Raw genomic sequence first — 13,025 nt, forward strand, 5'->3', positions numbered from 1 at the left:
GCAGCTGGAAGGAATAGGGGCCGGACAAATGAAGCAAAAGAGCAACACTTTGACCATGAAAGTTCAAGTCAGGAGCCTTTGCAGGAGGTCCATCCTGAAGAAGTATTGGTTATTTCACTGGGCATTACCTCTCAGATGTCACCTGGCATGATGTCAGAAAATGAGGTACAACAGTTCATTTTAAAAATTCATTAATGGCATGTGGACATCGCTGGCTAGGCTGGCATTTCTTACCCAATACTTGTTGCCCTAGAGAAAACTGTAGTGGGCTGCCACCTTGACTTGCTGTAATCACTGAGATTCAGCGACATCCACAGTGCTGCTTTGAAAAAGGATTTGCAGAATTTTGACCGAGTGACTGTGAAGGAATAGTGATATAATTCCAAGTCAGGTTGGTGAGTGGTTTTCAGGTGGTGATGGTCCTATGCTTCTGCCTTTTCTCTCCCAGATGGTTGAGACTAAGGGTGTAGAAGGTGATGTCTGAGGAGCTTTGAGTTACTGTGATGAATCTTGCAGTTGGTATACACCACTGTTCCTGTGTGTTGATGATGAAGGGAGTGAATGTTCATGGTGATGGCTTGGGTTCCAGTCAAGTGGGAAGCATCCTGATTGGTATTGGTGATGCACTCGTCCAGACAAGTGGCCAATACTCTATCAAACTCCTTACTTGTGTTTGATGGATGGCACTGCAGAAACAGAAAATGTTACATGGCATGGAATTCTTAATCTCTGACCTGCATTTGTAGCCACAGTACTTTGATGGCTGTTCCAGTTCCATTTCTGGTGAATGGCAAAACCCAGAATGTAGATAATGGGGGATTCAGGATGGTCATGCCATTGAGCGTCAAGGAATGATGGTTAGATTCTGATCTGTTGAACATGTGGTGGTGCCTGTGTTGGACTGGGGTGGACAAACTTAAAAATCACACAACCCCAGGTTATAGTCCAACAGGTTTATTTGGAAGCACTAGCTTTCAGAATGCTGCTCCTTCATCGGGTAGTTGTTGAGCAGGACCATAAGACACAGAACTTATAGCAAAAGATTAGTGTCGTGCAACTGAAATGATGTATTGAACAAACCTAGATTGCTGTTAAGTCTTTCATCTTTTAGAATGGGTTGCAGTTTTCTGTTCACTAATAAATAAATCCCAGAACTACTTTAAATTTATAGCTCAGGTTGGGAGTCTGGATGCAGGTTGTTTGCTGAGCTGGAAGATTTATTTTTCAGATGTTTCGTCACCATGCTAGGTAACATCTTCAGTGATGAAACGTCTGAAAATGAACCTTCCAGTTCAGCGAGCAAACTGACATCCTGAGAAGGAGATGTTGAGTTTGTGTGGATTAATATTGTGTATTGGAAAGTTTGGTTGCAAAAATGTAATGGTCAAAAGTTTTGAGAAATGTCTCTGCCTTTTGAAATTTCGAGAAATAAACTTTGACTATATTTTTAATTCTGAGTTATCATAGCCTCAGATACGCCTATTCAGCAGAGGGCCTTCGGAACCATTATTGACCAAAGCAGAAAATTAATTATTTTCAAATTATTTTCCCTGACCTATTTGATTTTATTAATATTGTGATGTAAAGAAGAACAGCAACTGGTATTTAAAGGTATGCTGCCTGACAACCTTGGAGAATTCGAAAGATGAATTTGTCATGAACAGTTGAGACTGGAAGGATTAAATAAAGATTGTGATGGGGAGCTGCTGAAATATGGGTCATTTCATGGATGCAGTTGATTATGTAATTCACAAGTTGATGTAAAGTAAACTTAACTGTACATAAATAGGACCTAAAAGTATAATGTTTGAAGTTCCAAAAAAAAAATGCTAGTAATAGTACCTGGGGTTCTTTGTTACTTAAGGTAGATTGTTTTCTAATCATGTCTCACGAACTTGATTGTTACTTTTTCAAAAAACTCAGGATTGATGAGGGCAGAGTGGTGGACGTGATCTATATGGACTTCAGTTAGGCGTTTGACAAAGTTCCCCATGGGAGACTGGTTAGCAAGGTTAGATCTCATGGAATACAAGGAGAACTAGCCATTTTGGATATGGAGGTGGCTCAAAGGTAGAAGACAGAGGGTGGTGGAGGAGGGTTGTTTTTCAGACTGGAGGTCTGTGACCAGTGGAGTGCTACGAGGATCCGTGCTGGGTCTGCTACTTTTAATCTTTTATATGAATGATTTGGATGTGAGTATAAGAGGTATAGTTAGTAAGTTTACAGATGACACCAAAACTGGTAGTGTAGTGAACAGCGAAGAAGGTTATCTCAGATTACAAAGGGATCTTGATTAGGTGGGCCACTAGGCTGAGGAGTGGTAGATGGAGTTTAATGCATTTTGGGAAAGCAAGTCTTAGTCTAAGGTCCAAGGGAGTGTTGTTGAACGAAGAGTCCTTGGAGTCTTGAAAATAAAGTCGCAGGAAGGTAGCATAGTGAAGGCGGTGTTTAGTATGCTTTCCTTTATTGGTCAGAGTATTGAGTACAGGAGTTGGGAGGTCATGTTGCAGCTGTAGAGGACATTGGTTAGGTCACTTTTGGAATATTGCATGTAATTCTGGTCTCTTTCCTATCAGAAAGATGTTGTCAAACTTGAAAAAGTTCAGAAAAGATTTACAAGGATGTTGCAAGGGTTGGAGGATTTGAACTGTAGGGAGAGGCTGAACGGGCTGGGGCTGTTTTCCCTGGGGCATTGAAGGCTGAGGGCTAACTTCCAGGTTTATAAAATCATGGGAGAACATGGTTAGAGTAAATAGACGACAGCCTTTTCCTGGGGGTGGGGGAGTCCAGAACTATAGGGCATAGGTCTAGGATGAGAGGGGAAAGATATGAGAGACCTAAGGGGCAACTTTTCTCCAGTAGAAGGTGGTTCGTGTATGGAATGAGCTGCCAGAGGAAGTGGTGGAGGCTGGTAAAATGAACATTTTAAAAGGCACCTGGATGGGTATATGCATAGGAAGGGTTTAGAGGGATATGGGCCAAGTGCTGGCGGGAGGTACTAGATTGGGTTGGGATATCTGACCCGCATGGCTGAGTTGGACCGAAGGGTCTGTTTCCATGCTGTACGTCTCTGTGACTCATGACTCTTTGTTTCTGAAGAAATAAGCATTGGAAGATCAAATTGAAAGCTAATCCCAGGCTGCTTGTTCATATCCTAGTAGCTCATTACAAATGGAAATAGTTGACGATTGAGGATTGCTTGCTTGTCTATCCTCTAAGCTAATAAACTTGTAGATTAGACAACTCAAAGAGAAAAGAGATTTGATACTCTAAAGTATGTCACATCACCTTTATTATCTTGGAGGGTTTGATTTTAAAAGTCCAGTTATGCTTCAAGAATTGATACACAATTTGAATTGTTCAAAATTATTTTGAATGCACAAATTGCAAAGTTGTCAGAATGTAAAACTAACTTTCTAATTATAGTAGAAACACCAGTGCTTTTTCTCAAATCATTTCAAGATGAATGATACATTAGTGATCAATGAGAAGCAGAGCTGCATCAGTTAATTCCAAAACTAGAGATGTGCGATTCTTCTTTATTTTGTACCTATTATTCCTTGAGCTGAGGCAAAACAAATTTCTGCAGATTTGAGAGGCTGGCATGATGCGAGAGGTTAAACAAAGCCTGTTACACTAATAATTTTTGCTGACCATTTTCAAAGTTTGATTTTTTTTAGTCAGAATAGACATCAAGTCCATTTCAACATACAACAATCTGATCTATGCACATCCCATGACTGAGTATATTGACATTGTTTGTGTAGTTTTTTTTACCCGCAACCATAGTGTCCTTATCCCCATCAAATTCTATTATTGTAGTTCCATCTTCAAACTTGCATGTGTTTCTCAACTTTGTATGTCAAAAAAACCAGTGTTACATATGCATTGATTGGTTGATGCAGACAAAATTGCAGACTGTTCAATTTGTGGAAGGAGTGGAAGATGTTATTTGCACCACCTAGTGGCCGTTTTGTTAACATCTTTTTGAATTTCCTTTACAGCAAAGAATAAAGTCACAGGAAGGTAGCATAGTGAAGGCGGTGTTAAGTATGCTTTCCTTTATTGGTAAGCGTACTGTGTATAGGAGTTGGGAGGTCATGTTGCAGCTGTATAGGATGTTGGTTAGGTCACTTTTGGAATATTGCATGCAATTCTGGTCTCTTTCCTATCAGAAAGATGTTGTCAAACTTGAAAAAGTTCAGAAAAGATTTACAAGGATGTTGCAAGGGTTGGAGGATGTGAAATAGTTTGGGCTGAAAAATTCTTCCAGTTATATAACTGCTTGTCTGAAATTATATCAGTTACTCTTACATGAACTCTCGTGTTTTGCTATCTCGTCATAAAATTATTTGTTCGACATGGGTAACAACGGCAAAAAGATGATAATTTATTGAAACATTTCTTTAACCAGGTTGAACATTCAATTTAATTTGTTTTCTTCCATGAGTTTTAATATTCAGTTTATATGGATAAACTTCATGTGAATGAACCTGTTTATATTGAGTCTTTCAAATCTTCAGAGTATCCAAATGCCTTTGTCCCATTAAGTATTCATTGTACCTCAGGCAGTTGTGATAGCTAATTTGGAAATATGGTCGTGGCATCTTTTAAATTTTTTATCAAGCTGTTTGACGTATTATGACACACCTTTATGGTCATCACATCCTAAGGTGAGATTTGAACCTGGATCTTCTGGCAGAGATAGAGATACTGTCACTGCACCACAAGACCCTCACACTGCTTTGTGTTTATCAGCGATTTCAGATGATTACAGACAGTCTTAAGTGCTACCAGCATGAAAAATGTGGTAATATAACTGTGTTCTCTAGTCAGTTGACAATCCCAAACCATTTAGTTGCTACAATAGTATTGAAGAGGTTTAGATTTGATTAATTAAGTGATCGGTTTATCTGTCATAAAATTCATAGCTATTGTAAGGTAATTCAAATCTAATGTATTGTGCTTCAAAATAATTAAATCATCAGTGATTTAAATTTAAATACGACAAAGTATGAGTTTTGTGCTGAAAATATTAAGTTATCCAATTTATAAGCAAATAACATTAAAAGAATATTTCCACAAAAGAATGCCAAATCATAGCTTATTTTAATACTTCTTGCCTCATGTATTTATTTTGTTCAGGTGTTGAGCATGCAGCTTGCTGAAAGTGGGCAGGGAGAAGTGCCTACAGACGATGGAAAACTGCATGGCAAACCAGATAAAACTTTGCGTTTTTCTCTCTGCAGTGATAATCTGGAGGGAATATCAGAAGGTGAGACTTTTCTTGGATTAGTTAAGTACTGAGTTCCATTACCCTAGACCTCATTGGGAATAGTTCCCTTTTGCTTCACTTGTAAAATTTTTCTTCTCCTTTTGAAATCCTGAATGATTTTTGCTTCAACGTGTCACAGCTTCCTCCACCCTCGGTCTTGCCTTCCAGCAATTGTGTTACTCTGAAATTGAATTCTTTGATGTGTACTCTTTCTTGGCTTACTGTTTGTGGCACAGCTTTCTATTACTAATTCTTAAGTTCACAATTTTGTTCTAAGCTCTTCCTTTGTTGCCCTGCTGTCACATTTGAAGAATTTCATCAAAACTTAGCTTTTTGTTTGAATCTTTTCGTAAAACAGGTCAGCCACCTAAGGTTTTTCTATCTCTTTAAATTTGTATTTATCATATATTTTAAATTAGCTGTCAATATTTCCACCAAATAGGACCTTCAAACCGCTCAAATTCTGTATCCTCACTTGATCTGGAAGGAGAATCAGTCTCTGAACTTGGAGCAGGGCCTTCTGGAAGTAATGGTGTTGAAGCTTTACAGCTTTTGGAACATGAACAAGGTAAGTCAAACAGAATGGTAACAAAGCACTTTGAAAGCTCAGTCGACCAAACAGTTGTAAATCAATGATTTATTTAATCTTGATTCCCTAGTTGCTTCCACAGTATTCTACTAAGAATATAGAATGGTACAGCACAGGAATAGGCCCTTCAACTCATCATATCTGTGCTAATCATGATGCCATTCGAAACTAATCCCATCTGCTTGCGCATGGTCTGTGTCCCTCTATTACCTGCTTGTTCATTTGTCTGTCTAATTGCCTGTTAAACATTGCTACTGTATCTGCTTCGCCCAAACCTTTCCCACACCCCTGCAGCATGTTGCAGACACCTACCATTCTGCATAATAAGACTTGGCTCACACATACCCTTTTAAACTTTCCCATCTCATCTTAAACCTATTTCCCCTGATATTTGACATGTCTATCCTGGGAAAAGGACTCTGACTATTCACCCCCTCCATGTTTCTCACAATTTTTTTAATATATCTCTATCAGGTCATGCCCAACCTTTGACAAAAACAAACTTTGACCAAATTCTTCTTATAGCTAGTAGACTCCAATTCAGGCAGCATCATGCTAAACCTCTTTTTGTATACTCTCCAAAGCCTCCACATCGTTACTGTTGTGTGGCAACCAGAACTGCACACAGTCCTCCAATGTTTTATACAACTTCAACTTGATTTGATTGTACTCACTGCCCTGACTGATGAAGACAGGTATGCCATATACCACCTTTAACACCTTGTGTTACTACTTTGAAGGAGTCATGGATTTGCATGCCACAATCCCTCTGTATAATCAACGCTCATTAGGATCCTGTTGTTTACTGTTTACTTTCCTCTTGCATTTGACCTCCCAAGACACATCATCTCACAATTGTCTGTATTAAATCCACTCAACTTCCCAGTAGATCATTATCCTGCTGTATCCTTTGACAATCTTAATCACTGTTCACAGCTCGGTCAATTTTCACGTTGTCTGTGAAATGAGATTGTCTGCATTTTCATCCTATATAACAAACAACACCAGTCCCAGCACTGATCCTTGCCGAACATCACTGGTCACAGACCTCCAGTCAGGAAAGCTAACTTCTATAACCAAGCCAATTTTATGTCCAACTTAACAACTTACTGTGGATCCCATAAGATCTTTTCATAGTAGGGACCTTGTCAAATGTTTTACTGAAGTTCACACAGCATCCACTGTCCTACCCTCATCAATCATCCTCATCACTTCCTCTAAAAACTTAATCACATTTGTAAGACAAGACCTCTCCCCCACACAGCCATGCCGACTATCCCAAATGAGTAAATCCTGTCACTAAGAACCTTCTCCAACAATTTCCCTGCCACTGATGTAGGGCTCACCGCTGTATAATTTCCTTGATTATTCATGTTGCCTTCCTTATACGAGCAACATTTATAAAATTTATTCATTTTAAGAGTTGAGGGCATCGCTGGCTGGCCAGCATTTTTGTTGCCCTTGAGAAGGTGGTGGTGAGCTATCGTCTTGATCTGCTGCTGTCCCAAAAGCTAGTAGGGAGGGAATTCCAGGATTTTGGTCAAGTGACAGGGAAGAAACAGCAATACGTTTCCAAGTCAGGATGGTGTGTGGTTTGGAGGGGATCTTGAAGGTGTGAGCGTTCTCAGATATCTACTGCCCTTGTCCTTCTAAATAGAAGTGGTTGTGGGTTTGTAAGGTGCTGCCTGACCCTTGCAGAATCTGAAAATTTCTGCAGTGTGTTTTGTAGATAGTACACTCTGCTGTAACTGAGCTTTAGTGCATGTTTGTGGTTGTAGTGCCAATCGAGCAAGCTACTTTTCTCCTGGATTATGTCATTCCTCTTGAGTGAGTTGTTGGGGTGCCAGTCGTCCAGACAAGTGGGAAGTAATCCATCACACTGTTGACATGTGCCTTGTGGATTGTCGACAGGCTGTGGGAAATCGGGAGGTATTACTCACTTCAGTATTCCTAGCCTCTGACCTGCTCTTGTAGTCACTGTGTTTATCTGGTGAGTCTTATTGAGTTTCTGGTCAATGATAACCCCGAGGATGGTAATAGTGAGAGAATTCAATGATGGTAATGCCATTGAGTGTCAAAGGATGGTGGTAAGATTATCTCTTATTGGTCATGGTCATAGCCTGGCATTTGTGTTTCATGAGTGTTACTTGCTACATGTCATTCTAAGCCTGGATATTGTCCAGATCTTGTTTAATTTGGACAGACTGTTTCTGTATCTGAGGTGTTGTGAATGTTGCTGAACATTGTGCAATCATCGGTGCAAATCCCCATTTTGGAGGGAAGGTCATTGAAGCCGCTGAAGATGATTGGGCCCTGGACACTACCCTGAGGAACTCCTGCAGATATGTCCTGGAGCTGAGATGACTGACTTCCAACAACCACGACCAACTTTGTATGTGACAAGTTTGATGCTAACCATGGGAGAGTTTGCCCCCAGATTCCCATTGGTTCCAGTTTTGCCAGAGTTCCTCAATGCCACACTCAGTTGAATGCAGCCTTGATGTCAAGAGCTGTCACACTCATCTCACCTCTGAAATTCAGCTCTGAACCAAGACTGCAATGGAGTCAGGAGCTGAGTGGTCCTGGTAGAACCCAAACTTGGTATTGCTGAGGAGGTGCTGCTTGATAGCACTTTTGATGACACCATCCATCACTTTTACTGATGATCAAGAGTAGACTAATGGGATGGTAATTGACTTGGAGTTGTCCTGCTTTTTGTTTACAGGACATAGCTGGACAATTTTCCACATTGTTGGCTGGATGCCAATGTTGTAACTGTACTGTAACAGCTTAGCTTGGGGAGTGCAAGTTCTAAAGCACAAGTCTTCAGGGCTATTGCCAGAATGTTGTCAGGGCCTATAGCTTTTGAAATATGCAGTCTCTCCAACTGTTTCTTGATTATCATGTGAAGTAGATCGAATTGGCTGAAGACTGGTATCTATAATGTTGGGGACCAATGGAGGAGGCAAAAATGGATCACCCACTTGGCACTTCTGGCTGCAGGTTACTGTAAAAGCATCTTTTGCACTGACAGTTGACAGTTGGATGTGGCAGGACTACAGACCTTAGATTTGAGCCGTTGGTTGTGGGATTAGTAAGCTTTGTGTATCACATGCTGCTTATGCTGTTTGACATGCAAGTAGCCCTACTTGGTGGATTATCCAGGTTGACACCTCACTTTCAGGTATGCCTGGTAATGCTTCTGGAATGGCTTCCTATACTATCCATTGTACTGGGGTTGAGTGGTGGAAATGCCAGGTCACGAGGTTTCAAATTCTGCTGTTGATGGCCCACAGCGTCTCGTGGATGCCCAGTCTTGAGTTGTTAGATTTTTCAAAGTCTATCCTATTTAGCACAGTGATCACTTATGACAACACAAGTAGGTTGTCCTCCATGTGAGGATGGAACCTCAACTCCACAAGAAGTCTGGTAGTGCCTCTTCCCAGTACCATCATGGACAGATACACCTGCAGCTGACAGATTGGTAAAGATGAGGTCAAATATGTTTTTCCCTCTTGGTTACCTCGCCACTTGCCATAGACCTAGTCTAGCAACTATATCCTCTAGGACTCAACCAGCTTAATCAGTAGTACTGCTGCTGAGCCACTCTTGGTGGTTTCCCTCACCAGAGTAATATTTTGTACCCTTGTCATCCTAAATGCTTCCTGCAAGTGTTGCTTAACATGGAGTAGTGACGATTTGTTGGCTGAGGGAGGACGGTACATGGTAATCAGCAGGAGGTTTCCTCACGCATATTTAAACCTGGAGCCATGAGACTTCATGGGTCCCGAATAAATGTTGAGGACTCCCAGGGCAATTCCCACCCAACTGTATACCACTGTGCTGCCACCTTTGCCGGGTGTGTCCTGCTGGTGGGATGGGACCATCTTCAGGGCTGGTGATGTTGATGTCTGGGACATAGTCACAGTCACGGAATCATACCTTACAGACAATGTCAGGCAGTTGCTTGATAAGTCTGTAAGACAATTGTCCCAGTTTTGGCACTAGCACCCAGATGTTAGTCAGGAAGACTTTGCACGGTCAACAAAGCTGTTTCTGCTGTTGTCTTTTCTAATGCCTAGGTTGATGCCAGGTGATCCATCTTAATTTCTTTGAGAGTTTCTTTAAGAGTCCAACTGAATGCCTTGCTACACCATTTCAGAAAGCATTTGAAAGTCAGCTACATGACTGAGAGTCTGGAGTCACATGTAGGCCACCAGGTAAAATGGCAGATTTCCTTCCCTGAAGGACGGTAGTGAACCAGATGGGTTTTTCTAACAATCGATAATGACTTCACATGGTCATCAGTAAATTCTTAATGCCAGATTTTTAAAAAATTTAATTCCAGTTTCACCATCTGCCACAGGATTTGATCATTGCCAGAACATTACCTGGGTATCTGGATTAATAGTCTAGTAATAACACGAATAGGCTATCGCCTTCACAAGAATATTAGCTATTCTCCAGTCTTCGAAGACCTCACCTGTGGCTAAAAAGGATGTAGAATTCCCTGTTCAGCCCCAACAATCTCCTCCCTTGACTCCTTCAGTAGCCTGGGAACTTATCTACCTTGATATTTTTCAAAACACCCAGTACCACCATGTCCTCAATATCGATGTGCCCTAGAATATTGACATAGCCCTCACTAATTATCCATGTCCTTCTCAGTGAATTCCAATGCAAAGTTCTCATTAAGGCCTTCACCCACCAAATTCCTCTGCATAAATTCCCCCCTGTCCTTGAGTGGACCTACCCTTTCCCTAGCTACCCTCCTGCCCCTAATATACATAGAAATGCCTTGGAATTCTTCTTAATCCTACTTATCAAGGACACTTTTTGGCCACAGGGTACTCTGCACTGCTTGCCTGCCTGCCCCTTGTGGCAGTCGCCCATCTATATAGCTGAAGGCTTCATTGTGGCCATATCCCTGAAGTTCCAATCCACAAAATATTATGCCTCCTGTCTGCTGTCAATGAGTCCAACCAATCCATCTGGTTTGAGTGGAGCTGCAGGTGGACATGCTGCTTCCTGGAAATACAGTTGTTAGGGGCATTTGCCGACTTTCTTAAATCCCACATGTCATCGGAGGAGCATACCACTCTGCTAATTGCCATTACTGCCCCTATAAGTACTGCAACAATCCTTGCTCGTCCCCCTCTTCCAACGCTTTCACTCAACCCACATTATTGAGTTTTACATGAATTCTTGCATTTTCTGGCATCACAAACTATAAACCAATGGTATAGATGCTGATGTGGAGATCTTGCTGTACTTCCTATTATATGTTAATTGGGTGTTTGATCAAGTTGTGGGCATGAATGAGGGATGCATGTGTCCTACATATAAATGACTGAACTGTTGGTTAGAAGGGATGTGTTTGCAATATGTGTCTCTAAATAAAACCTAGTGTCTGAAGACTGGACTTGTTCCAATCAATATAACACTTCAAATTTCAATCTTAAAGAAGTATGATAGGTTTTGTCAAGTTATGTTGGATTTATTTTATGAGCAATTTAGAACTTTGACAAATAACAGCTAAGTGCTGGAGGAACTCCAGATCTTCTTCTATCTGTGGAGAAAGAAAGCGTTAACATTTTGAGTCCAATGGTGCTTCCAAAGTTTGCCAGCCCTCTTTGGATGGTGAGCACTCTGTTGTTGAGAAATATTGGTTTTGGTTTCAGTGATATCAAAAAGACGTTACCATGATTTGTGTTTGAAACAGTTAAATTGGATGGAGAGATGTCTTTGGAGATCTTATACTCTGGCTTGGTATATGCAGCAGCTTGTATGTATATATTTACATGGCAGGAAAGGAGGCCTTTGTTGAGAAGTCTGGAGTTTGGCAGTATAATTCCTGAACTTCCCTGCCATGTCTATCTAGGCTGCTTTTTCAGTTGTCAGTAAATACTTGGGTAAGAAATGAGTGATTTCTTCTTTGGCTGTCTCTGATCTGTGCCCATAGGGTGGAGAATAAATACTTTGTTTGTCAGATACAGGTCCATTGCTTAAAATCATTTAATTTCACTTAATTCTCTCTCTTGTACCAGTCCCTCTTGGCAATTGTGGTCTGTAAGTTTGTTTAGTGGGAAAATTGTCTTAACAACTTGTCACTGTTAAGATTGCATATATACTATTTTTGTTTAATTTGGACTGTTGTTTATGTGATAAATGTGCTCCTGTAAGACTCCTGTTTTGATGCTGTGGATCTGGAAGATTGTTTTATTCTTGTCAAAGGTCTTGCATCTCTTTCAAAAATTGCACAACTGTGTGGTTGCAGTTTCTCCTTGGCTTTGGCATGATCCTAATGGTGCAAACTCTTGGCAAGTGGGAGCCAAGATGTGCATATTTTATTTGCCCATTATTTGCTAAATAATCAAGAGAGCTTGTGTATAGTGATATCACTACAAGAATTGTTTTCTTTTGAGCCATATCTTTTCGTGTGTTACAACATTAGGGTGTAGAGGACATTTATGTTTCCTGCTCCTGGTCTCTGTCTAATCAACCTGTTCCAAGTTGTAATAGCACGAATTTGGAGCAGATTGAACACGAAGCTTGTCTTCTGGCTCAGAGGTAGGAACAGTACCACTGCACTGCAAAAGCCCTGGTAGGATGCTTATTTATCTCAGTAAGCTGCTTTATCTACAGTGACGTGTACCTCTAGTTCATTATAGTCACATTATAGTTACATTTCATGTAATTTTGCAGAATTTGTTGATTTCATGTTGATCTAATAATACAGATCTTAAGGTATAGGAGCAGAAGTCGACCATTCATCCCATTGACTCTGCTCTGCCATTCACTTGTGGCTGATGATGTTTCTCAAGCCTATTCTCCTGCCATCTCCCTGAAACACTTGATCCCCTCACTAATCAAGAAACTATCTATCTCTGTCCTAAATAGACTCAATCTCTTGGCTTCCATAGCCCTTTCCAGCACAAAGCTCCACAGAATCACCACCCCCGGCGAAAGAAATTCCTCATCTCTGTTCTGAAGAATCGCCCTTTCCCTCTGAGGTTGTACCCTCCGGTCCTAGTCTGTCCTCCTAGTGGACAGTAGAGATCCACTGGATCCAACACTGAGTACCTGTAAGTTTCAATCAGATCCCTACCATCCCCCCCATCCTTCCAAACTATATCACGTATAGATCCAGAGTCCTCAACC

General features: G+C 40.9%; 1 protein-coding gene across 8 annotated transcripts in view; it reads left to right on the forward strand.

Moving 5' to 3' along the window:
• The window catches only part of gapvd1 (GTPase activating protein and VPS9 domains 1), a 148,622-nt gene that overhangs the window by 85,706 nt on the left and 49,891 nt on the right, over positions 1-13,025 (forward strand). For all 8 annotated transcript variants that reach the window (XM_072565762.1, XM_072565765.1, XM_072565767.1 and 5 more), the window contains 3 exons: positions 5-165; positions 5,146-5,275; positions 5,718-5,843. In XM_072565762.1, coding sequence (XP_072421863.1) covers positions 5-165; positions 5,146-5,275; positions 5,718-5,843 — 417 coding nt within the window. The remainder of the gene's footprint in view (positions 1-4; positions 166-5,145; positions 5,276-5,717; positions 5,844-13,025) is intronic.

The sequence above is a fragment of the Chiloscyllium punctatum genome, chromosome 49 (assembly GCF_047496795.1).
Source record: "Chiloscyllium punctatum isolate Juve2018m chromosome 49, sChiPun1.3, whole genome shotgun sequence".
Classification (NCBI taxonomy): Eukaryota; Metazoa; Chordata; class Chondrichthyes; order Orectolobiformes; family Hemiscylliidae; genus Chiloscyllium; species Chiloscyllium punctatum.